The sequence below is a fragment of the Coturnix japonica genome, chromosome 11, assembly GCF_054131305.1.
Source record: "Coturnix japonica strain WE chromosome 11, WE-NBRP24, whole genome shotgun sequence".
NCBI classification, from domain to species: Eukaryota; Metazoa; Chordata; class Aves; order Galliformes; family Phasianidae; genus Coturnix; species Coturnix japonica.
In genome coordinates this window covers 19,384,493-19,407,548 of record NC_140673.1, presented here as the reverse complement: position 1 = coordinate 19,407,548, position 23,056 = coordinate 19,384,493, and the positions used below count along the sequence as shown (strand labels likewise).

Sequence of the window (23,056 nt, the reverse complement as noted above, 5' to 3'; positions counted from 1 at the left end):
AAACAAAATTCAGGGAAAATGTTCTTGTTGATCTAAGCCACAGATGGCACTTTCTTCCATTGGCTTTAAAAGGCAAAGGCAAATTAAAGCTGTTTATTAACATTTAAAATACTGTACAGTGTGCAAGCCCCTGTCCCAGCTTCCCACAACGCTGACTCCATGCACTTATCGGATGCCCTGGTGAATGATGCTGCTCTTGGCACTGTTTGCCTTCTCTTTTTCCTTCTTCTTTATGGGATCCATCTCAAAGCAGCGCCAGAGTCGCAGTGTTTCATCAGCAGCTGCCGATGCTACTGTGACACCGTCTGGGCTCATGGTCAGGTTCAGGACACGGGCAGTGTGACCTAAGGAAGCGTGTAGTCAGGGCTGTGCTGATTCTAAACACCACTGTGGTTCCCCCTCACCTTTTCAACTTACACATTCCTCACCCTCATAAACCTCAACAGCCTGCATCATCACCCCTGTAACATGCTGAAGTCTTACAAAGTCACATCCTCAGCCCACAATTGGAGCACCTAAGCACGCTAGAGGATAGCCCTGGACACTTTCTTATTATCAGTGCTTCAGATTAGACAAGCAGTGGCCTAGTTACCAAGCTGAGGATCAAATCTGCCTTCAGCCCTCTTTCCCCCTGACAAAGAGCTCAGCTTACCTCGAAGTTCAGTGACTTTGGCCATAGTTGGATACTTCCATATCACTAGCTGATTCTGTGCAAAGCCGTGGCCTGAAATGAACTCTTTGTAGGTTGTTGACCACAGGATAGAACAGACCTGTGAAGAGGCAGAAATACCATGAAGACACAAGCTACTTGTGCTGATGTTCATCAGCAAGGATGAGCCCCTGCTGGCTCCCTGATGTTTCCCAGGGCCCAGGCCTTATGAGCCACTGTATGTGATTAAGAATTTATCTTATGGCTCACCTGGGAGTGGGCATCAACAGCACTGAGACAAGTGCCAGAACAGACATTCCAGATGCGAATGTGTCTGTCACTGGTTCCACCTCCAGTGGCCAGAACGTTTGACTGCCACGGACACCATGCCACAGCCTGAGGAAGAAACAGTTCCTTTTAAGAAGTACAAAAGGCAGCCTGTTCCCTATTGCACCTTCCAGAGCTCATGGCACAGCAGCTCCACGACAGCCTCCCTCCAAGAGGGCAGGGGCTACAGCAAGTGCTGCACACCTGCCTTTCACACAGACATGCCCCCACACTGCGCACACAGCAGACCTGCACTCACCTTGACAGCACCCTGGTGCTGAGTGAAGGTCTGTACAGGACTGAAGTCTCCACTGTCTCCCTGAACAGATGGCCAGATGTTCACCAGGTTGTCATTGCCACCACTGGCCAGGTAGCGACCATCTAGAGACCACTTGAGTCCGCACACCTCTTGTGTGTGGCCAGTAAGAGTGGCCACGTGGTGCTCAGCCACTCTGACGTCATGGTGGTGGATGTGGCCAGTTCGTGACCCACTGCAGAGAGGAGGTTCACAGCATCAGAATAGCTCCTTTTCACCAAAAGCTGGTTTTGTGCTATTGCAAGGCTGCCTTTTTTTGCCACTGGGTTTCAACCAGTGTTAACCACTGACACGAGCAGAGCAGCCACAGAACCTCTTCACAACTGACTGTGTCCAGCAGCTGGACACTGCTTCACCCCAGCTTTACCTGGAGAGGATGTAGCTGTTCCAGCTGAGGGACCCCACACGAGAAGAATGGCTGGTCATACTTCGGAGACGCTTCTGCTGCTGTATGTCCCATAGCTAGAGAGGCGAGAGCATTATGTTCTCCAGAGGGTAATGAACAGGAACATTGTTGCTTTGCCATGAAACCTTACTACACAGGCTCTGGCATTCGACCTCTTCAGTATGGGAACAGTAATTTCTCACAAATGGAACAAAGTTATTCCAGCCATCAGAAAATCCCTGAAGTCTGCCTCGCTGATGCAGTTTGTCACTGACCACAGCTGGGTGCGGACACTTCCACCTTATGCTGGTCTTAACATCAGCATCACAAGGCAGAGGCTGTAACTACTAATAGTCACAAGACCACAGGAAGGATTCCCACTGCAGTGAAGATCACTTACAGCCTTTTGGAGAGCAGCAGTAGATGACAGAGCTGTAAAGAACTACTTAGAATTTGTGCTACCTAATGATGATGTGAGCATAAGGAGCCCTTCAGACAATATTGCTCTCTGACATAGAGGCACAGATGTGACAAGTTCTCTACAGGCCTCTGTCACAAGTCCACTCCTCTGGTCCCACAGTGGGCAGCAATTCACTGAGCTATAATAAGTCTGAGAACACTCCTCTCCCCTCTGCCTAAGGATAAAGACAAGTCAAAACACACTGTATCTTTCCTGTGCTAGCCAAGACTTAGTTCCCAGGCCCCACAGTTCCAGCAATCCTTAAACAACACCTCTCATTTTACTGCACTCACCTGGACCTCAGCATTTCTTGTGCCAACAGCAAGGTAGTTTCCTTCTTTAATCCATGACACGGAGGACACATAGTCATCTGGGTTCTCTATCTGCAGCAGCTGGATGATTTCCCCAGATGAGTGATTCCACAGATAGACGCTGTTGTCCAGAGCCACTGCCAGGAAGTTCTGAGAGCTCCAGTCAATGAGATTCAAATCTGCAATTTGGAAGAGCAGTGTAGCTCACAAAGTGCTGACATGCAGAGCCCCACCCACATCTTCACACAGCACTGCAGGGAAATATCTTCACTAATGCTGATGATGCTGCATCTCCCATGTGTGCGTGCAGGTAAGGGGCAGCCCCCTGGGGTTCACCATGCCCAATTCAGTGATCCACACAGTGCTGTGGACTATTAGGCAGCACAGTAACACTCCAGAAGTGGTCAGTGCCAATCTGGGTGCATGAGAAACTGAAACAGCCCAGTTAGAGAGTTTCAGTTCATCAGACCACACTGCAGAACAATCTCAACACCGCAGCCTACTTACAATAGTCATTGCGAATCTCTGGTGCATCCAGGATCCGGTCTGGCATTGAGGGAATGTATCTACCATGCTTCCTACTGGAAGCTGGCGTAGTCTTCTGGCTGTACAGCACTTTCAGGTTATTCTGGTAGCCTGTGCACAGAGAAACAGCTTTGATGTCCTGCTTCCTCCTGACCATTCACCCAACTAGAAAACCCCTTGAGTTAGGATAAAGGCCTGGAGAAGAGATCTGGGCAGAAGAGCACCGTGTTACAACATCACTGGCAGCATCACTTGCTGAATCAGAGCAGGTTCCAATTCCCCAGCTCACAAGAACACATTTAACTGACCATTGCTACCGGCTTTCTTGCCTAGGGACTTTGAAGCAGGCACACTTCAGGAAAATACATTATCTGCAGCACAAGTTAACAACTGCCAGTCATGACCCAACTTTCATAACACAGTGCAATGAGAAGCCTCACACAAACAACATGGCAGCTGTTACACTAGTCCCTGAGATTCAGGAAATGAGAGAAATTCCAGTGTGCAGAGAACTCTGAGCTGCAGCCAGCTGGTCTCTCCCATGGCCAGATAGAGGACCATGTGAGTGCAGCTCCCCACACAGATCTCTGTACCCAAGTCCCTCCAGCAGACCCTGCATTGTACCTTCTGGAGCATTCTGTGGCTTCCCACTAAGGCGGAGAATCTTCGCCTCTTCTACATCGAAGCCATTAAGATTCACTGCCCAGGATTTCTGTTGCTCCTAGAAAAACAAACCACTCTCATCAAGAATCATTTGAAATACCACCCTTAACAAAACTGCAGCTGGTAGAAGACAGTTTGGTTGCATTATGGGGTTCAGCTGTATGTAGGCAGCTCAAAGTAGGTTTTTTCCTTGGACACCATCAGCAGAACATGGTGCTGTTCCCATGCAGTGAAGAAGCAAATTCTATGTCCCACCATCAGTGCAGAAAGCTGAAGCCACAAGAGACCAGATGCTTCATAAACACATGTCAGAGCACTATGTGCACATTCCAGAACTGCTCCCCATGCAGACATTGTCCTAGAGGAGCTGCTGCCAGCAGTTCCACAATGCTCAGGGTCACAGCTCTGGTCTCTGCAACCTCAGTAGTCCAAGTTCTGTTGTCAGAAACTGCACAAGCCAAAGTAGAAGCCTGTGCTGAAGGAAATACCTCTGCAGAGCAGCTGTGCTCTGTGCAGGCTGTGCACTAATTCCACTTGCAAGGCCCAGCACTGGAAGTGGAGCTGGTGGGGACCCTCATCCCCATGGGCTGCTTTGTGAGTCTGCTTCTGTGAGAGATCATGAGATACTGGGTATTTAGCAATGCTCATCACATTGATCTCAGTGCTGCGCTCACCTTCTTGGTAGGGGAATTTTCAGCAGGGTCATTCTCTTTGGTTAGGAGGAAATTGGCCATATCCATCTGCATAGCACTGCGGTTGGGAATGTAGCGATCCCCTCCAGCTTTTGTGGGGGTGCTCTGGACTTTGGCTCCAGATTTGCCTGCATTCACACACACAAACATTGTTTTAGAGTTATTGAGTAAGTCTGCATTCAACAAACTCTGAAAGCAAAACCAACACCGTTACCAAGAGGCGTTACCAGGACTCAGAGCACACAAACCGCTCGAGCAGCTCTTCCCATCCTCCCCCTTTCTCTCCGCATTAAGGCACCGATCTCACGCCGGGAGCAGCCCAGCAGATAACTGCAGGTTGTGCCGGTGCTCACAGAGCAGGGGGGGCCATTTCCCAGCGCTCCAGCACACGGTGCTGACAAGGCCGCAGCCTCCCACGCCGAGTCCCAGCACAGCCGAGCGCTTATGGGCTGCTCCCCGCCCCATGGCGGCCCGGCACAGCCCCGCTCCCCCTCCGTCCCCATCCCGCCGCTCACCGGGTGTCTTTGCCGGCGTCTTGCTGCCGCTGTAGGAGCGGTTTGCCGGCTTCATGGGCGACACGCTGCCGGCGGGGCTGGGGCTGGGGCCCGCTCCGCTGCTCTCCTTGGCCTTGCGCTGCCATCGCGCGGGCGGGGCGTTGGGGATCGGGGTGTCCAGCTTCAGCAGCCCGTGCAGGTCCGCCTCGAACACGAAATGCGCCATGGCGCTAAGGGCGGCACGCAGGGTCAGCACGGACTCTCCCCTCCCGTCAGGCCGCGCCTCGAGCCCCCCTTCCCCGCTGCTTCCCCCCTTTAAGGCCGTAACACCCCCCGCACGGACCCCTTCCCTTCTCTATCCCATTCCCCCTCCCCAGCCCAGCTCACCTCCGCTCCCCGCTCACCCTCACGCAGCGCCCCCTCCGCTCTGCGGGGCTTTTAAACCCCCGCGGCCTCGCTTCCCATTGGCCGGTTCAAATCTAAACCGCCGCACGTTGCCGTGACCACCCCGCGGAGCTGCGCTGCGATTGGCTGAGCCGAAGAGTGGGGCGGGGCTTTACCCGGAGGGACGCACTGAGCACGGAGATGGAGGTACGAGGGTGTGTAGGGTATGGGATGGGATGGATGGGATGGGATGGATGGGATGGGATGGGATGGGATGGGATGGGATGGGATGGGATGGGATGGGATGGGATGGGGTGGGATGGGATGGGATGGATGGGATGGGATGGGATGGGATGGGATGGGATGGGATGGGATGGGATGGGGTGGGATGGGGTGGGATGGGATGGGATGGATGGGATGGGATGGGATGGGATGGGATGGGATGGGATGGGATGGACGGGATGGGATGGACGGGATGGGATGGGATGGGATGGGATGGATGGGATGGGATGGGATGGGATGGGATGGGATGGGATGGGATGGGATGGGATGGGATGGGATGGGATGGGATGGGTGGGGTGGGATGGGATGGGATGGGATGGGATGGGATGGGATGGGATGGGATGGACGGGATGGGATGGACGGGATGGGATGGACGGGATGGGATGGGATCAATGGGATGGGATGGGATGGGATGGGATGGGATGGGGTGGGACGGGACGGGACGGGACGGGATGGGGATGGGATGGGATGGGATGGGATGGGATGGGATGGGATGGGATGGGATGGGATGGGATGGGGTGGGACGGGACGGGATGGGGATGGGATGGGATGGGATGGGATGGGATGGGATGGGATGGGATGGGATGGGACGGGATCGGCGTGAAGGAGGTCGGAGAGCACATGTCTGGTCTGTATTTTATATGGCAGGGGGAAAAGGGGCCGGTTGCTCTCGTCGCGGCTCCCAGCCGGCCATGAGCAGGTAGGAGTGGTTGGTGATATCGGTGCTGGACGCCGGGCGGGTGGCGGCGGGTTCCTGCGGTCGGTGCCCGGTGTTCTGGCGCGGTGCGGGCAGCACCTCGAGCCGGCAGGGCAGCACCGCGTCCTCCGGCGGCTGCTTGTAGAAGGCGCCGAGCTATGGGGGCGGAGGAGACGCGCTCGGGGCGGCCCTGGAGCTGCGGGGCGGCCCGTCCCGTCCCGTCCCGTCCCATCGCTCACCCGGTTCTGTTTGGGGCTGTCGTGCAGGAACGTGCCCAGCGCTCGGTGCAGGTCGGGGACGGGCGGCCACAGCTTCTGCTTCACGCTGCTGAGGGGCAGCGGGGCGATGTGGGCGGACGCCCGGCCCCGAGCACAGCGTTACCCGCCGTACAACCTTACCTGTACAGGGACGGGAAGGTGCAGCGCAGCCCCAGCAGCACCCCCGTGAAGATCAGCGGCGCCACCGTCACGCTGGGGATCAGCCAACCTGATACGGACGGGCGGTTCTGCAGAGCGGGACGATCCTCCTCGTCCCACCCGGGACCCCCCGGCCCCGCCCGGCCCTTACCCGCCTCGGCCGCCACGTCGACCACGACGGGCCGGGACCACTCGCTCCAGCTGCCCCGGTACCGCGGCCCGCCGGGCTGAGCCCGAACCTGGGCGCGATAGCGGGCACCGGGCCGCAGCTCCAGCACCTCCTTCCTGGCCGCCCGCGGGACCTGCAGCACCTGCGGGCGGAGCTGAGCTGGGGCCGTGTCGGAGCCTGAGGCCGCCCCGTGCCGGGCCCTGCATCACCTTCCAGTCCGTGCCGTTGTCCGAGGTGTAGCGGACCTGGTACTCCAGCTGCTCCGCCAGCGCCTCCAGGGGCGGCAGCCACTGCAAACTGAGCCGGCCATGGGACGCCGTCGCCTGGACGAGCCGCGGGGCCTCCGTGAGCACTGCGGGATGTGGATGTGGACGTGGATGTGGATGTGGATGTGGATGTGGGACGGGACCCTGCCCCCAGCGAGGGATGCTGGACGCGGGGACTCACCGGCCTGGTGCATCCAGAAGGGCTCCTGGAAGTAGCTGAGCACAGGCAGCTCGTGGAGCCGAGTGATGTTCACCAGGACGGCGATGGGGCTGCCAGACACGGGCTGGAAGGTGCAGGAGTGGCTGCCCTGTGTCCCCACGCTGGTCTCCTCACACTGCTGCCACGTGTGCTCCCTGTGCAGCAGGGAGGCAGCCGGTCACCCTGCAGTGCTAACACCGCTGCCATCACTCTCTGCTTGGGGCACAGCTCCGTGTCATTGCTGCACCCTTTACCTCGTGCCAGCTCCACCTGGAGATGCCCGGTAGAAGAGCTCATGGGTGCTGTGATTCTCTGCGGGGTCCCAGCTCCACACGCAGCGCACACAGCGCAGGTCAGGAGTGCTGCAGTGCAGCCTGATGTCCCCTGAGCAGGTGAGAGCCATGGCAGAGTGGGCTGCTTCCCCTCACACCCTGCACAGCCCAATTCCATATGTGGGCACTGCAGCCCCCGGCAGCACAGACAGGGGGTCTCTCACCAGAAGAGTGGGGCGTCTCTGCCACCACCACGTCCGACCATGGTCCCCAGACTCCATCCATAGAGGTGCCGTCAGGTTTGCTGCGCACCTGGATGTGGTACCTCACCCCAGGCTGCAGCTCCTGGAGAACCACCCACGTGTCGGCCTGCACCAGAGCCTAAAGAGAACGGTGAGGGTGGGGGTGCTGCCATAGGCCCAAATCCCACAGCCCCCGTATGTACCTGCCCTGCTCCCTGGGAGGATGCAGCTTCCCTGGCTGTGGGAGGTTGAGCTGGTGCTGTGCCACGGGGTGTCACTGCGGGGGTCACGGGGTGGTAGCACAGCTCGTAGAGGAAGAAGTTGGGGTAGTCAGCAAGTGGCGGCTGCCATGACACATGGAGCTGCCCTGTGGCTCCGGCCCAGCGGGCGCTGATGTTCAGCGGTGGGGCAATGAGACCTGCAGGAATGTGTCGGGGCATTCCCAGTGTTACAGCAGCCACAAGGCCCCGATACTGCCTGGAAGAGGAGGGGGCACTGAGGTGCAGGGATCAGGGCTGTGCCACAGGAGGGACTCACCCACTGCATCCACGCTGAGCTTCCTCCTGTGCCTGGTCTGGTTGGTGGCAGCATCCAGCACAAGGACGTGGAGCTGGGTGAAGAGCCGCACGTCCTGGCTGGGGAACACACAGATGTGCCGCGTCCCACTGCCCCCACAGCGCTGCCTGGTGACTGCACACATGGTGGGTGCATCCCTGAGGAACAGATGGGGTCCTCCAGCACCCTGAGCCTGGGGCCAGCTGGACAGAGGGGATTTGGGGATGTGGTCCCTCAGTGTCACCGCTCCTTCCCACATCCCCGCCGGCTCTACCTGCGGTACCAGTAGTAGCAGTGGTGTATGGCGCTTGTATCCTCCTCATCCCAGAAACACGTGAGATCCTCGAAGGAGCGGGAGAAGCAGAGGATGTCCTGGGGCACCTCTGCCAGCAGCGCGGCATCTGGAGGGAGGGTGGGCATGAAGGATCCCCCCGGCTGCCTCAAACTCTGCATGGCCCCTCCTGCCCGAGTCCCCCACCAGCACAGGGAGGGATGTGTACGTCACCACTGCTCCCCCTCCCCAGCACACGGGGTCTTTGGGACAAACAAACATCCCAAAATAGCCCTGTGGTCAGAGGGGCTCTGGAGATCAGTGGGAAGCACCCGGCTGGGCTCACTCCGGAAGGTACGTGGAAGTGCGATAAGGAGCAGTGCCCGGGAGAGGCGAGGGCCTGGGGCTGGTGTGGGGTTTGCAGCCCTGGGTATAGGGGGATGCTTGGCAACAAATGGGCTCTGCTGGGGGGCTGTGGGTTTGCCCCTTCCCCAGGCACACTGATCACACTGATCTCCTTCTTGTTGCAGGGGTGAACTGGAGCATCGCACCTCAACACTGTGCTGCTGGCTGATCCCACCCCAGGTGAAAGGAGTGAGCACAGGAACACCACAGTGCCCAGATGTCTGCCAGGTGTCCCCCTGCTCTCCTTGCCCCTTACCTTGCCCTGACCCCCAGCCCTGTTCCTCCTTTCCCAGATAGCATCTCCTTCCTCCCCAGCCACATGCTCTGCCCGCAGACCACAGCCTGCTCTCCTACCTGCCCTTCCCTTTTCACACCCCCAGCCACTCCATCCTCTCCTGACCTTCCCCAGCACTGTCCCCCACCCAGTCTCAGGATGGTACAGGCACCTGTGTGCCCCTGCTTTGGCCATGGCCCATGGGTTCCCAGAGCACCCTCATGGCACAGCTCTGCAGCTGGTACAAAGCGAGCTCAGGCATCATGCTGGCACTGTAGCAGTGGCCTGTGGGCATAGAAGCAGAGGGTGAGCTCAAAGCCTCCTTTCCTCCCCCTGTACCTGTAGGGGTGACTTAAAGGATGCTCCTGTGAGCACTGTAGCATTCTGACCACAGATCTTGGATGGTTGTGAAAACAGGAGTGTGAGATTAAAGGTTTTGACCAGTTAATGTTTTATATAGTGTTACAGAAAGAGTGAAAGGGCCTAAGGCTTAAAGTATCATTGACCCTACTGGGGCTGGCTCAGGGCTGGATGGAAAGAGCCCATGGAGCACTAAGGTGGCACCAGGCTGGGCATACTGGCTGTCATGGGGCTGAGGGCTGCCACCCCAAACTGTGCCTGGCAGCTGCAGGGAGCAGGGCACCCCTTTGTTTCAGGCACCCCGCAGTGCCCCACGTGTGACTGAATGCATCCTCCAGCAGACCCTTCTGGAGCCCCCTCCCTCACCCCACACCCCCCTGGCTGCTGCAGGGCACAGCTCCCTGCGATCCTCCCATGGGGGAACAATGTCCCCAGGACATACCTTGGGATGTCACTGGCTCGATGTCCATGGCGGGGCTGTGCCGGCTCAGCAGGATGGCAGTGAGCAGAGCAGGCAGCCAGCCCTGGTGCAGGCAGGCTGCCATCCCTCCTGTAGCACTTGGTACTTCCCAGCACCCTGACTGCCGCCCCGGCTCTGTGGGGTGATACCTTTATCTGGGAAGTGTAGGCTGTGCTGCTCAGGAAGCCTGGCTGGAGGCTCCCCTCACCCCATCACCGGCACTTCCCCGTGCCCAAAACCACCGCGCTGCAGCCCCTCCACCAGCACCACAGTGCCAAGAGAGACTGCTCCCATCAGATAGGCAGCACGTCCTGCCTTGTGGCTGGCGGCATGGGGTGGGAAGAACAACAGCCACTGAGGAAGCAGGGAGGCCCCTTCTATGGGCTGGGCAGACTGTGGGACTTGGGGACACCCGCACCCTCAGTGACATGTCAGAGCTCAGGGTGTGGGATGGTGGCTCTGGCTCCATCTCACTCTACGCTGCCCCACTCTGCCCCACTCTGTGCAGCCCCGCTATGCCACAGGCAGGTTGGCATCATCAGCCCCATGGCACCACCATCCTGGGGGCGTAGAGGGGAAGGGGGGAACAGCCAGCACCAGCTGGTCGTGTTGTTTTTCTCAGTCCAATCCCACTTCCTTCTCCATCTGGTGACCGGGCTTTGCAGGCAACAAGCACAAACCCTTTGGTTCAGCATGGCTGCCCCGCATGCTGTTCGCAGCTCAGCAGGCAGGTGCAGAGATGGCGGCACGTTGGAGCAGCTCATCCCTGTCACTGCTTCACTGGCAGCCTCCGTGGTGGAGCAGAGGATGCTCATCAATGGCTGCAGCTGCCAAGTAGCATTGGAGGCCAGAAAGGGAGACTGAAATGGTACTGACACATTTCAAATGTGATCTGGGGAAAAGAAGCTGTTCCCCAGAGAGAAAAGTGCCTCTCTGCAGCGTCATGCACAGCACCCCACAGGGATGGGATGGGGACTGGGCACGTGCTCCAGAAGCGCAGCAAAGCATCAGCTCCCCATTCCTCCACAGGAGCCAGCTGTCCCTTGTACAATGTTTATTGACCATAAAACGTAGCCATTGAGTTCCAAGGGGCAGTGTGAGCTGGAGGCTGTGCACATCCTTCCTTTTACACTGGGGCTGCTGCATCCCATGCCGGAGTGACGCTCACCATCTGCTTGCAGTGGAATATGTTGAGAACTGCAGGGCAGGGAGCTGCTGGGTTTCTGCTTCCACCTCACCCTGTGGTTTGGGTGTTTGTGTCCTATCAGGGCACGGGCTGCAGCATCCCCAGCTCCTGGGGCCAGGCCCTTCTCTCTGCTGCAGACACTGTGTAGGGCACGCAGCTGGCACTTGTCCTTTGGGGCCGTCCCCACGCGTCCCCCAGTCAGCGTGCATCAGGAGGCAACTGGGAAGGGCACAGTGCAGTCCTGCTACAGGGAGGATGCTCTCCAGAGGGGCTGCTGTTGTTCAGCCATGGTCACTTGCTGGGCAGGGGTGGAAGGCAGCCCCCATAGCAGTATCCCAGCAAGCTGGGGGTTGACGATGCCCCTCTGCCATGGGGGCACAAGCTGGTGGGAGCTGCGTGGAGCTGGGTGCAGCCTCAGGCCTCCTCAGCGGTGGCATCGATCCCTGCGTAGGTGAAGTTCTCAAACAGGGCCATGTTCACATATGCCTGCGTGGGAACACAAGTGAGGAGCAGGGGAGATGCTGAGGTGTGCTTGGTGGGGCTCCATGGGGATGACTGGCCACGTGGCCACTCACCTTCCTGGCCTCTAACATGCGGATGAGCTGCATGGAGATCTGGGCAAAGGGTGGGCGCTCGTAGGGGCGGTCGCGCCAGCACTGTCGCATCATCTCGTACCTGGGGGCAGAGAGTGTGTGTGCATGGGGTGAGGTGGGCAAAAAGACTGCTGGTGGGAGATGGGGAGAAGTAGGCAGGAAACAAAGGCATGGGATAGAAGGCATGGGGCTCTTCCTCCAGTTGTGGTGCACAGGGGATCGGGATGGGCTGCCTAAAGCCATCAAGAACCCCCGCAGGTAATAGTGGTCATGCAGGGTACTACCAACTTACACCTCATCATCACAGTTGCGGGGTTTCTCCATGCGATAGCCCTGGGGCAGCTTCTCGTACAGCTCAGCACATGTCATCCCACAGTACGGCGTGCCCCCTGCAGCCACATACACACATGCAGTTGTGGTGAGGGCATGAAGTGCCCTCATCCCCTTGACATCATGCAGTGTCCCCTGGCTACTGCTCCTCTGGGTTGTCCCCTCTGGAGCTGCAGGAGGAGCTGCAGGGACCTGAGTGGGTGGAGGGGATGAAAGATGAGCCTTACCTAAGCTGACAATCTCCCAGAGAAGGACACCAAAGGACCACCTGAAATAGCAGGTCAGGCTGTGATGGAGCCAGCAGCCATATCCCACTCATGAGGAGGGGGACAAGCTGAAGGGGTGAGACTGGATGGGGCCAAGATGAGGGACAGCAGTGTCTGTGTCTGTGTCCCAGCCCCAGTGTCTGTGGACTTACACATCGCTCTTGGTGGTGTACACGCTGTAGTTGAGGGACTCGATGGCCATCCAGCGAACTGGCAAGCGGCCCTGGGGAAACAGAGGGTGACCCTCAGGGGACATCCCAAGGAAGGAGGGAGGATGATGCAGCTGGCTTCCAGCTGGCTTCCCACTGCTGGGGGATCCTGCCCTCTGCATCCATGAAGGCTACATGGAGTCCCCTAGCTCCTCCCTCACCATTGTCTTCTTCACGTAGACCTCCTCCCCCCTGGAGAGGCCAAAGTCAGCGATCTTGGAGGCCAGGTTTTCTCCCACCAGGATATTCCTGGCTGCCAGATCCCTGTGAATGAACTGAGAGAGGACAGCAGTGAGTTGTGGCTGGTCAGAGTCAAATTGAGAGTTGGGGCTTGAAATGGAGATAGGGAGAATCTGCTCCCCAGAGGGGAACGCACCCCTACCCTGTGTGCCTGGGGACATACCTGCTTCTCACTCAGGTACTGCATCCCCTTGGCCACATCCGAAGCGAACTGGAGGAGCTGCTGGGAGGTGAGGGTGGACGCAGTGCCGTGCTCCTTGGCAAAGGCTGGGTCGGTCTCCAGGACTCGGCTTTTGCGGAGGAAGTCGAGGAGGTTTCCATAGGGTGCATACTCGATGGCAATATACAGGTAACCTGTGGGCAGGAAGAGGCAGGTCTTATCAGGTTGTCTCCTGAAAAGGGCAGTAGCCAGTGAGGAGAAGGGGACAGCCCTCACCCTTGTTCTCACAGGCGCCCAGCAAATTGATTATGTTGGGGTGATGGCCCAGCTTGCACAGCACCTCTAACTCTCCAGCAAAGTCCCGGTGGTCATTCTCTGAGGCGAACTCTGGAAGCAAAGCAGAGATGCACACCTGGACCCTTCCACCAGTCCTCCAGACATAGCTCCTGCCCCTTCTCAGCCCAAAGTGCTGCTTGGGATGCAACCTCATCCCCACCACATCCCCACCTGCTTCCATCCTGCCTGCCCCATTGCAGTGCTCACCCTTCAGCATCTTGATGGCTGCATTCATTTTCAAGCCATCTTTTTTGATCATGGCCCTGATGACCTGCCCAAAGTTCCCTTCCCCAATCATGTCCTCAAACTTGATGTCCTCCCACTCCAGGATGGGGTAGCTGAGGGGTTCGGGCTGTGGCTTGGGCCGACGTGTCAGGGTCAGGGTCCCAGAGTTGAACTGCAGGATGGTCTCTTCTCCCTGCAGGAGAGGAGCAGTTCAGGTTAGAGGCATCGGGCACCCCTCTGCCCCACGGCGGTGCCAACAGGGCAGGTATCATGGGCAAGGGTGGGCTCCGCACCCTCTCTGTGTGGAGGTGAGGTCTGGCTGCATCCGGACTGGAGGCTATGGAGCGTGACCTGGATCGGGCTGGGACCTGGGGAGCTGGGGACACTGTCCTGGCATGGCAGGCAGCACTCACCGAGCCAGACTGGTATGTGAAGGTGCGGCGCCGGTGGAAAAAGTTCTTCTTGATGAGAAAAAGTGCCAGGAGGGCAAAGAGGATGGTGAGGCAGGTGACGGACACGGAGCCGATGATGGCCAAGAGCAGCTGCTGATCTACTCCCGACTGCTCGGTGCTCTGGCTGCCCAGGCTGGGAGGCACACTCAGTGCTCCTGCCAAAAAGAATGATGGTAGTCCATGGCTGAGCCTTGCATGGAGCTGCACGGATAGCAGACGTCAGCCCTGTCCCCGCACACTGGGAGCCCATGCAGACACCACAGCCCACCCACAACTCCCATTGCCATGAGTTGGTAGTGGTAGTTGGTAGTGCCTGGACTGCAGAGGTGAGACACCCACTGAGGGGCAGAGTGCAGGTGCAGGCCTGCAGGGACTCCCCACTCACCATCCCCCAGGGTCTTGGCTTTCACCAGCTGGCTCCACTCCCCTGGGACATAGGAGTTGGCCCGGACACGAAACTGGTAGGTGGTGCTGGCGTTGAGGCCTCCAATGATCTTGGTGGTCTCGGCACCATTGTCAGTGTCAATCCACTGGGGCTCGCTGTTCCCCCCCACCTGCTGCAGCTCCACAATGTACTTGGTGATGCCCCCGTTGGGATACTCGGGGACCTGCCAGTACAGTCTGATGGCTGTGTCAGACACAGACTCTGCTGAGAGCGACCGTGGGGAGGAAGGTCCTGAGAAGAGAAGTGGAGCATCAGTACCAGCACAGCTGCTGAGCACTGGTGGGAGAAAAGGCCCCCTCCAGCTCTTGTCAACAGTGGTGGTAACCAGAGCTGTGTCAGGCTTGAGGGACCTCTATGGACCCTCTGCCTATGCTTGTGTGATGTCAGGAGGTGAACATGGACTCATGTTTCTCAGGCATCTTATCATTCCCACTTCCTCTTCTGAGCCTTCTCCACATCCTAAAGCACACATCCCACAGTTACCCAAAGCTCTGAAACAGAGCAGAGAAAGCATTATATCCTGTAGACCTGACACCTAACGACCCTCTCAGCATGTACCAGACTGTATTCAACCTCACTAAAGCCACGTGTCTTGTGCTCTGCTTCCCTCTGGTCTAACAGAAAGGTTGGTCATACTGATGGGATGTGGCCATTTGGTGAAATTACCGGGGTTAATGCAAGCAAAACGTAATTGTATTGAGAAACTTCTTACTACAGAGTGTTGTAAAGGCAGCAAGTATAGACAAGTGTGACGGGGCATGGGTGTGGGCATGAAGGACAGATCTGTATTTGGTCATCATTCATCATGGCCCAAATGCCACACTCAGGATGTTTTTCAGACAGCCTTTAAGGGTCCTTTCCAGCTTAGAAGGTTCTATGATTTTGCAGGGCTCTCTCATTCCCCATGAGGAGGTATATAGGGCAAGAAACCCCCCTACCCCAGCCCCACGTCACTCACCTTTGCTGTTGATCATGACCTTGTAGAGATCAGAGGGGGGCCCCAGGCTGTTGCAGTGGTACACCAGCACCTCCAGCCCGTACTCCTTGTTGAACTCCAGGCCCCCAATGTGGGCAGAGAGCACAGAAATGGATGTGATGTTTTTTTTGCAGACCAGTTGCTTTGCAGAGTCGAAGAGATGGACAATGAACCCATGTGCAGGCTCATGGTTACTCGGCAATTTCCAGTTGACGTGAAGGGTGTTTTTCTCCTCAATGGACCAACCTTCAATCACAGGCTTGACTGTGGGCTCTGTGAACAAAAAGGAAGTGAAATCTCTCTGCACATCAGCCATGGGGCTTGGTTGACCCCGCATCATGCAGGGAGAGGTTCAGAGTAAGGGGATGAAGACCCACCTAGGCACTCAGTCACCATGACAGCCTCAGGTCCTTTGCTACCCTCACCACCATCCCCTGGTCGGCTCAGCTGCACCTTGACAACGTAAGCGGTCACCGGCCGGAGGTTCATGAGAGTGATGTTTTCTCTGTTGTCAACTGTTAACCAAGAGAACACACCAAATCCATACCCCCACCCCATCACCAGTGTCCTCCCAGTGTCACCATAGAGGGTTGTGCTGAGCGAAATGGAGACCTCCAGGCTCATCACGTACCCGTTCTGACAGGCACATACCCACAATGGACGACCACACCGAGGCGTCATCCTTGGGCTTGTAGAGCAACTTGACAGAGACAATGGGTCCATCACCAGAAAAGCAGTCCACAGGTGACACCACGAGTTGGCGACTCTGCTTGGCCACCAGCCGGGGAGGATTCAGGGGTGCTGGTGGCACTGGGGGTGAAGGAAGGAATGATACCAGTTGGACTGGGAACAACTAGTATGAGGATATCTACGGTTTCTTGGCTTCTTCGAGCTTTGGCAGGTAAGGGAAGACCTCAACAAATATTTTATCACCACTCAAACCAGACTATTGCCACTGTGACACGAGATGAGTGGCATGTAGTCCACTTGTGGGGGATCCCACTGTCACAGTGTGTGACCCAGAACTCCCAGTTCTTTCCTTACCTCGAATGTTGACCTTGACTTTCCGGCTGTCCTGGCCCCCTGTAGTAGAGACTCGGCACTCCCAGAGCCCAGCATCGGCCTTTGTCAGATGCTGCACCTGAAACTCGCACGTGATCTGTCCCGACTCTATGATGGCTTTGACCAGCTGTGGGCACAGAGGTTCTATCAGCCACCATGGCGGCCAGGTTTGCCACTTGGTGGAGTTGGGTGCCAAAAGATGGGAGCGAGGTGAAAACATGGGGCTGTGGGGAGTGGCTTCTGAGGTACCTTAAGCATGGTGCCATCAGCCTTGCGCAGCTCCACGCCATCACTTGCAGGCAGCGGGTTGCCGGTGGCCACACAGCTGATGATGGGCTCTGAGCCCATGTTGAACTCCAGCTCTGAGGCCAGTTTGATGATCTGGGGGAAGCGGTCTGGTGTGGAGAAATCAGCATTAGGGCTCACCCCACTTCTCCCTGTTCACAAAGGATATTCAGACCTTTCCCGGTGCTGGGGATCCTGTCTGAGCACTGAGGTCCAGCTCAGACTCCGGGCTCAGGGATGCTCTTTGGCACAGGTAATTTGGGAATGCCAGACTACTCTCCCTCTTGCAGCACCATGGTTTCTATGGGGCTGGGAGCTATTTTTACCAGCAAGGCAGGCTGCCCACCTGGCTGTGGAGGTTGGTATTGGCTCCCTTTAATGAGGAAGGAGCTGGAGCCCACCCACTGTGGTCAAAGCCCCTCTGTGTCCCTGTGCCAGCCTCACCTGACTTCTCGCAGTGCTGTCCATGCCAGCCTGCAGGGCAGACGCAGCCACTGAAGCGGTTACAGCTGCCACCATTCTGGCAGGCACACATCAGAGCGCAGTCAGGGCCATAGTATCCCTGGGGACAGGCTGTGGGAAGAGGATAGTCCGCTGCTACCCCTGGTCACACTGTACAGGTGCACATGCTCAGCCTGTGCTGGCACTCAAGCAAGAAGGCAAGGCAGGATACTGCCCATGCTCCCATACCTTGGCTGCAGCGGGAGCCGCTCCACCCTGAGGCACAGGAGCACCCATAGGGGTCTGGCAGGCAGAAGCTCAGCCCCCTGCAGCCCTGGGCTCTCTGGCAGGTCTCCTGACAGTTGCGGCCAAACTGACCTTCCCGGCAGGCTGGAAAACAAGTGTTTCATGGAGCTCCCCAGCACCATCCTTGGCAAGCAAGGAGCTCCTGCCCCAGTGTTTGTTCTGCCAAGGTGATAGAAGCAGGAGGCACTGGGGATGGGCAGAAACTGAGGGTGCTGTGAGTTTCTGGCCATGCTGACAAGATCTTGGAGTGCAGTGGGACACAGCTCGTCCCCTTGGGGCAGAGGCAGCCACTGGACCTACCTCTCTCACAGCGGGTGCCTGTGAATCCAGGAGGGCAGATGCATTCACCGATGTGGTCATGACAGATGCCCCCATTCAGGCAGTCAGGACAATCCTTCTCACAGGATGGACCCCATTTCTTTGCAGGACACGCTGCATGGAGAGCAGAGGGGTGTGGAGTAGCACTGGGCCATGCGTCCCCACAAGATGGGAGGGGGCAATGGAATGCCATTTCCCAGGCACCACTCACCTCTGACGATTAGCCTGTAGAAGGCACTCCACAGGGGGCTGTCTCCCATGAAAGTGGCACTATAGACACCATTTTCAGTCACGCTGACATTTGGGAGTGTTAGAGTGAAAAGGTCACCCCTCACCTCGCCCCGGTCCGTGGTCTGGTAGTAGGTACCTGTGGGCAGACAGGGGGTGACCTGGGGACTGCTGCACCCTGGGGTGGGGGAGTGAGGGCAGCTAGGAGCAGGGCTGGTGCGGGGCACTTGTGAAGCCACTTGCCATTTCTTTTCCACATGACATCCATCTCCTTCCTCCTGAGGACCCTGGCAGAGAAGGTGGCCGGCTCACCGACATTCACAGACTGCGTGGCCTTCACTGGGAAAAGGTGGGCTGCCAAAGAGAAGGAAGAGCAGGCTGAGGGCAGTGCCTGGATGAGCCGACCCGCTATGCAGTCCTAACACACCTCTCTGTGGGGACATCACCATGCACATCTCCATCCACACACCTTGGGCAGAGGAGCCACAGGGAACCAGGGATGGCACCCAGGGCTGGGGCGTCCTGCACTGTCCCAGCATGGGATGCTGTGACAGCAGCCTGGGGAGATATGACAGCATGAGACGCTGCTTGCTGCCAGACTGGGAGGTGTGTAGGCAAGGGACAAGACCTGTATCTTTGCTTGCCTCTAGCAGAGCACTCACACATGTTTACCTGATTTCCCAGGTGTTGGGGTATGCACCACTCTCATAGCTATACCGTGAGTCAGCCTGGGCACAGCTTTGAGCCTAAACCAGGCTATAAATATGTTAAGGACTGGGAAACCAAGCCCTGGGTGTGCCAGCAATGACACAAAAGAGGGCACACTTGGATACTGGCTGCCAGAGCCTCCCAGTGTGCCAGATCGCACACCCTGCAACTGGCTGTGCTGGGTGGGAGCAGCGCTGCCTGCAGCCCAGCATCCTGCCAGCTTATTTCCATTTATTCTGCCTTACTCAGTATTGTTCTCCCATGGGTTTTGCAGCTTTAGCCCTGGTCCTGCACTGTAGCCACACACACAGTGCTGCGGCCAGAGTTTGATGCCCTGAGCAGAGCACCACATCTCACCCCGAGAACCAGGAGCCCCAACAACCACAGATTTCCTCCTGCTGGCAGCACACCAGCAGCCCTGCAGCCTGACCACTGACATCACTGCAAGGAGAGGTCCTGGCAATGCTCCTCTTTTCAGCTATTTATTGTCTGTCTTCTCTTATCAGTGCTGTAATTTTAGACAGATCCTCTGACAGATTTCCTGACGTTCCCTATTGTGCTCACAGATGTGAAAATAAAAGAATTTCATTTTTCCTGCTGTGGCCTCTCCAGGCTTCTCTCTGCTCAGCAATCAGACCAAACAGTTTGTTGGGTTTAAACCCTTCTCAGATCACCTTTCTGGGTCTGATTGGTCTTTTTTTTTTTCCTTGTGTTTTTACTTTCAAAGCTGATAATCCTTCCTGTGCTCTCATGCATCTTACAAGACACTCTCACTGTCCTTGGGCAGCATTCCCTACACATGCTGTTGTGAGCTCCCAGCTGCACTGTGAGAGCTGATACAATGCACACTTGAGCCCACTGCATGGTTTCTTTATGCAGCCCTCAGTCATCAGGCAAAGATTTAACCTTTCTGTTGCTTTTTCCTTCAATCGGTCTTCCTCATTTTTTTTCTAAACTTCTCCTTGTCTAAATTAAACAGAGCAAAATCAGCTTTTTCATCACTTCTAACTCCTGTCTGGGCTTTGGGCCAGTGAACGAACCTGGGTTCCACAGCCCACCTCCCCCATGACATATAGAGAGAGACACAAATGCCGTGTCAGTGTGCAAAGCCCCCCTGCTTTCCTCAGTGTAGTGACGCATCCATGCCCCTCTGTCCCTGCACACCCTGTGCCTGCTGTTCTACTTCCCAGTGCTCTGCTCTCCTCCCTCAGTGCCTCCTGCAGCTCTGTTTGCCCAGACAGGCTGTCTCTGTTTCTGATAAGGCCGCTGCCATTTTCACTGTGAGCCTCTGGCCAAGGACAGAGAACAGTCCCTGCTCCCAGGAGGATGCTTGCACCCCACCGGCATGGTCCTTATCACAGTCTGTTTCCCAGCTGGAGATATTTGAGCAGCTCAAAACACTGTGATAGAGCTGTATTTTAACATGGGCAGGGAGACGTCTTGTTTTAGCCAAAACTTTCCAACAAAGACCTCAAAAACACCCAGTGGCAAAACCCTATCACAGAGAATTTCTGTCCTAATAACTCAGTGAAGAGCCAGGACGTCAGTGAGGGCAGTGCTGGGGCCTGTGTATTCTTGAGCATTATTTCCAGCGTGGTGATGCCCTTCAGGCTTCTATGGCCCTAATGGGGAGCAGGGACAGGAGGTGAACCCCACGCCGCCCCCTGCCCTCCCCAGGAACCTGCAGGAGAACAGAGCCAGATCTGCCAGTGGGACATGGGGCTGGCACTGCCCAATGGCACACTGCTTTTGGTTGATGATTGCCAGACCTCACTGCCTCCTCTGGCTTCCCTGCACCCGGACCTTGCCCTGCTCACCGGCACTATTCCCATCCACTGCCTGCAGCCGCCCTTCCCACACACCTCTTTGGGGAGGGGGCTGCTGGCAGGTGACCACAAAGCACCCTTGGAGTTGGGATGTGCTCCTCCAGCTGAAAAACTCTCTCATATCCTCACAGTGTGAAAACACGTCTTCACTGCACCAATTGCCACCTCGTGCATGCCACAGATCAACCCACGGCACCACCCAAACATCCAAATGGCTGCCACTCATGCCCAATGCTTGAGTGAGACAAGACCTGGTGGTGGTCCACCACCTCTCTCATGTTCTGCACACCCAGAGGGGCTGGGCACAGCAGCAGCTGCCTGCTGACTCAAGAGCTGCCACCCGCGGTGCCATCAGACACCAAACCTAGCCCCAGTGAATCATAGAACAGCTTAGATTGGATGAGACCTTAAAAATCATTGAGCTCCAAGCCCTCTGTTATGGGCTGATTCCCAACCCAGCACATCAGGCTGCCCAGGGCCCCATCCAACTTAGCCTTGAGTGAGTGAGTGAGTGAGTGTGTCATGCTCCCCAGAGCCCACTCAAGCACTTACCATTGTGGCTGTTGTGCACGTAGACCACCTGGGCCTGCTCTGTCGGTGTGCGCCCCATGCAGTAGAGGATCCCCACCAAGTCAGGCATGGAGAAGCCCCTGGCCTGGACGTAGTTGCTGCGGTTGCGGTAGTTTTGGAAGCCTGTCTTGGGGTGCGTCATCACAATCTTGTTCTCCCTCTCAATCTGCAGGTAGCTCACGTCACGCTCGCCCATGACGCAGGAGAGGAAGAAGTCAGAGTGGGACAGGCTCTGCACGTTGGCAATCAAGGTGATGTCCAGGATGGCCCCTGTTGAGGAGAACATGAGGGAATGTCAGAGCCGGACCAGGACATGGCCTCCTCTAGGTTAGTCATGGGGACAGACCCCGTAATCCAAACCTCACCCCATTTCCAAGTCCTTGCCCCCAGGCTGTCAGATGGCACAGTGGATATTTACAGTCTCTTTTTGGAGATCCCCATGGGCTCAGTTTACTGCATGAGCCAAGTGTGCAGTGTAATGTGGCTCCTTCTCCTGCGACCCACCCATGCCCCTGTCCCAAGCTGGGGTACAGAGGAGGATAGCTCAGCCCCAAAGCTGAGCCCTGAGAACTCCAAACCATCAGTCTCAAAGGGATGTTTCTTCCCTTCATGCATCTCTCCCTGCTTCATTGGTACTGCTACAGCTGCCTCGTCCCACCAAACCTCCTTGGGGAATGGGCTTACCAGCAGGGCAGAGGGAAAGGAGTCATTTACCTGCCATCCATGGGAGGAGAAGCAGTAGATAAAACCGGAGTCCCATGTCCTTGAAGTGTGTCCCAAATCTGGCACAGGAAAATATCCAGCACATCCCAGCCACGGGTGACAGAGCCAGTGCTGGCAACTGCCTATGGGCTCCACGTGAGCAGAGGCTCATGACCCCTGCCCCACGCTCTCCATCTTGCCCCAGCACTCCTGCTTGATGTCCGGGGGGAGCAGGACCCCTTCCTCGGGATCATAGCTGGTGCATGGCGTGGATGATGCCTTCGCCCCCACCTGCTCGGCTGCTGCCCAGCTGTGTGGCAAAGGTTTTGCTGCCCAGTGGGGCTCTCTTGTGGGGCTAGAATGGCATGCTCAAGGTGCCCCCAGCCATGCTGAGCCCCAGCCTGACCGGGTGGTATCCCAGCCCCTTTTTTGCCCGCAGTGGTTATGGTCTCACGCCCGATCCCGCCCGTTCAGCGGCATCCTCATCGCCTCGCTATGCCCCGTGGCAATGGGAAGGGCTCTGTGGAGCAGGGAAAGGAAAGGGGCCAAGGGGCCGCGGCTGGCGGCGGCGGCGGCGGAGCCAAATCCTGTTTCCCATGCGGCGTTTCCTGCTCTCCACCCATTGTTCGGAGCCAGCCCTGAATCCAGGAGCCACAGGCAGGAGCCGACCCCACGGGCTGTGCCTCCAGCACTGAGGCCATGTGCACCTCAGGACACCTTGACCACCACGAGTCAGGATGGGCCACCAGCTCATGTCCCCCGCCCAGAGAGGTGACCAAGTGATAGTGAAGTCTTACTGCTGCTCCTTGCCCTGCTGCTTGCCCCTGCACTTCCACATGCCAGTATGGTAGCACGATGTGTACAGAATGCCCCAGCAGGGTGCCAGCATCCACAGCCCCGTCCATGTCCCTGCAGGGCTGGCTGGCAGCAAAGTGGGGACCCTGGGGCCACTCTGCCACATCACAAGGCAGAGGGGTTAGTTTGGTGGCGGCTGAGCAGAGCCCTCACAGCAGAAAACAGCTGGACAGCCTGGGCAGGAGGGCAGCACCTGCTGGGGGGAGAAAATCCCTCTGCAAGGCCGTCAACATGTCTGGGAGGAAGCTGGAAGCCGCAGAAAG

At 57.2% G+C, this 23,056-nt stretch overlaps 3 protein-coding genes and 1 long non-coding RNA gene across 13 annotated transcripts; 1 reads left to right on the top strand and 3 right to left on the bottom strand.

Annotated features, from left to right (window-relative positions):
* Window positions 1-64: 64 nt before the first annotated feature.
* CDC20 (cell division cycle 20) lies at window positions 65-5,237 on the bottom strand. Its single transcript, XM_015870048.3, has 11 exons — window positions 5,210-5,237; window positions 4,844-5,052; window positions 4,311-4,456; window positions 3,598-3,694; window positions 2,956-3,084; window positions 2,431-2,627; window positions 1,660-1,754; window positions 1,236-1,467; window positions 920-1,045; window positions 653-770; window positions 65-344 (listed from the first exon to the last, which is right to left on the bottom strand). Exons 2-11 carry the CDS (start codon window positions 5,046-5,048, stop codon window positions 166-168), a joined length of 1,524 nt encoding a protein of 507 aa, XP_015725534.1. The 5' UTR covers window positions 5,049-5,052; window positions 5,210-5,237; the 3' UTR covers window positions 65-165.
* A 37-nt stretch (window positions 5,238-5,274) lies between these two features.
* Window positions 5,275-18,738, top strand: LOC107317415 (uncharacterized). Of its 2 annotated transcripts, XR_014933037.1 has the most exons (5): window positions 5,275-5,413; window positions 6,137-6,188; window positions 9,106-9,208; window positions 15,627-16,393; window positions 18,416-18,738. It is a non-coding gene; the product is annotated as an uncharacterized LOC107317415 (long non-coding RNA). The 2 variants fall into 2 exon arrangements; XR_014933038.1 differs by lacking the exons at window positions 5,275-5,413; window positions 6,137-6,188; window positions 18,416-18,738 and adding an exon at window positions 8,314-8,450 and having other exon boundaries at window positions 15,627-15,761.
* MPL (MPL proto-oncogene, thrombopoietin receptor) lies at window positions 5,312-10,324 on the bottom strand. Of its 8 annotated transcripts, none has more exons than XM_085512273.1 (12): window positions 10,057-10,294; window positions 8,579-8,705; window positions 8,287-8,462; window positions 7,953-8,167; window positions 7,732-7,888; window positions 7,490-7,619; window positions 7,218-7,390; window positions 6,980-7,122; window positions 6,753-6,912; window positions 6,584-6,690; window positions 6,425-6,512; window positions 5,312-6,341 (listed from the first exon to the last, which is right to left on the bottom strand). In XM_085512273.1, exons 1-12 carry the CDS (start codon window positions 10,157-10,159, stop codon window positions 5,878-5,880), a joined length of 2,043 nt encoding a protein of 680 aa, XP_085368399.1. In that variant the 5' UTR covers window positions 10,160-10,294; the 3' UTR covers window positions 5,312-5,877. The 8 variants fall into 8 exon arrangements, with proteins under 8 accessions (XP_085368399.1, XP_085368400.1, XP_085368397.1 ...); XM_085512274.1 differs by having other exon boundaries at window positions 6,425-6,509; XM_085512277.1 differs by having other exon boundaries at window positions 6,115-6,341; window positions 6,584-6,671; window positions 10,057-10,324.
* TIE1 (tyrosine kinase with immunoglobulin like and EGF like domains 1) lies at window positions 11,114-22,448 on the bottom strand. 2 transcript variants are annotated; one of them, XM_015870040.3, is made up of 23 exons: window positions 21,951-22,448; window positions 21,219-21,506; window positions 18,376-18,486; window positions 18,116-18,271; window positions 17,887-18,018; window positions 17,530-17,670; window positions 17,284-17,412; window positions 16,804-16,949; window positions 16,537-16,681; window positions 16,144-16,302; window positions 15,870-16,007; window positions 15,475-15,765; window positions 14,457-14,747; window positions 13,913-14,226; window positions 13,602-13,812; window positions 13,335-13,445; window positions 13,062-13,252; window positions 12,820-12,933; window positions 12,602-12,672; window positions 12,411-12,451; window positions 12,146-12,242; window positions 11,836-11,935; window positions 11,114-11,746 (listed from the first exon to the last, which is right to left on the bottom strand). In XM_015870040.3, exons 1-23 carry the CDS (start codon window positions 22,108-22,110, stop codon window positions 11,675-11,677), a joined length of 3,609 nt encoding a protein of 1,202 aa, XP_015725526.2. In that variant the 5' UTR covers window positions 22,111-22,448; the 3' UTR covers window positions 11,114-11,674. The 2 variants fall into 2 exon arrangements, with proteins under 2 accessions (XP_015725526.2, XP_015725527.2); XM_015870041.3 differs by having other exon boundaries at window positions 14,033-14,226.
* Window positions 22,449-23,056: the final 608 nt, after the last annotated feature.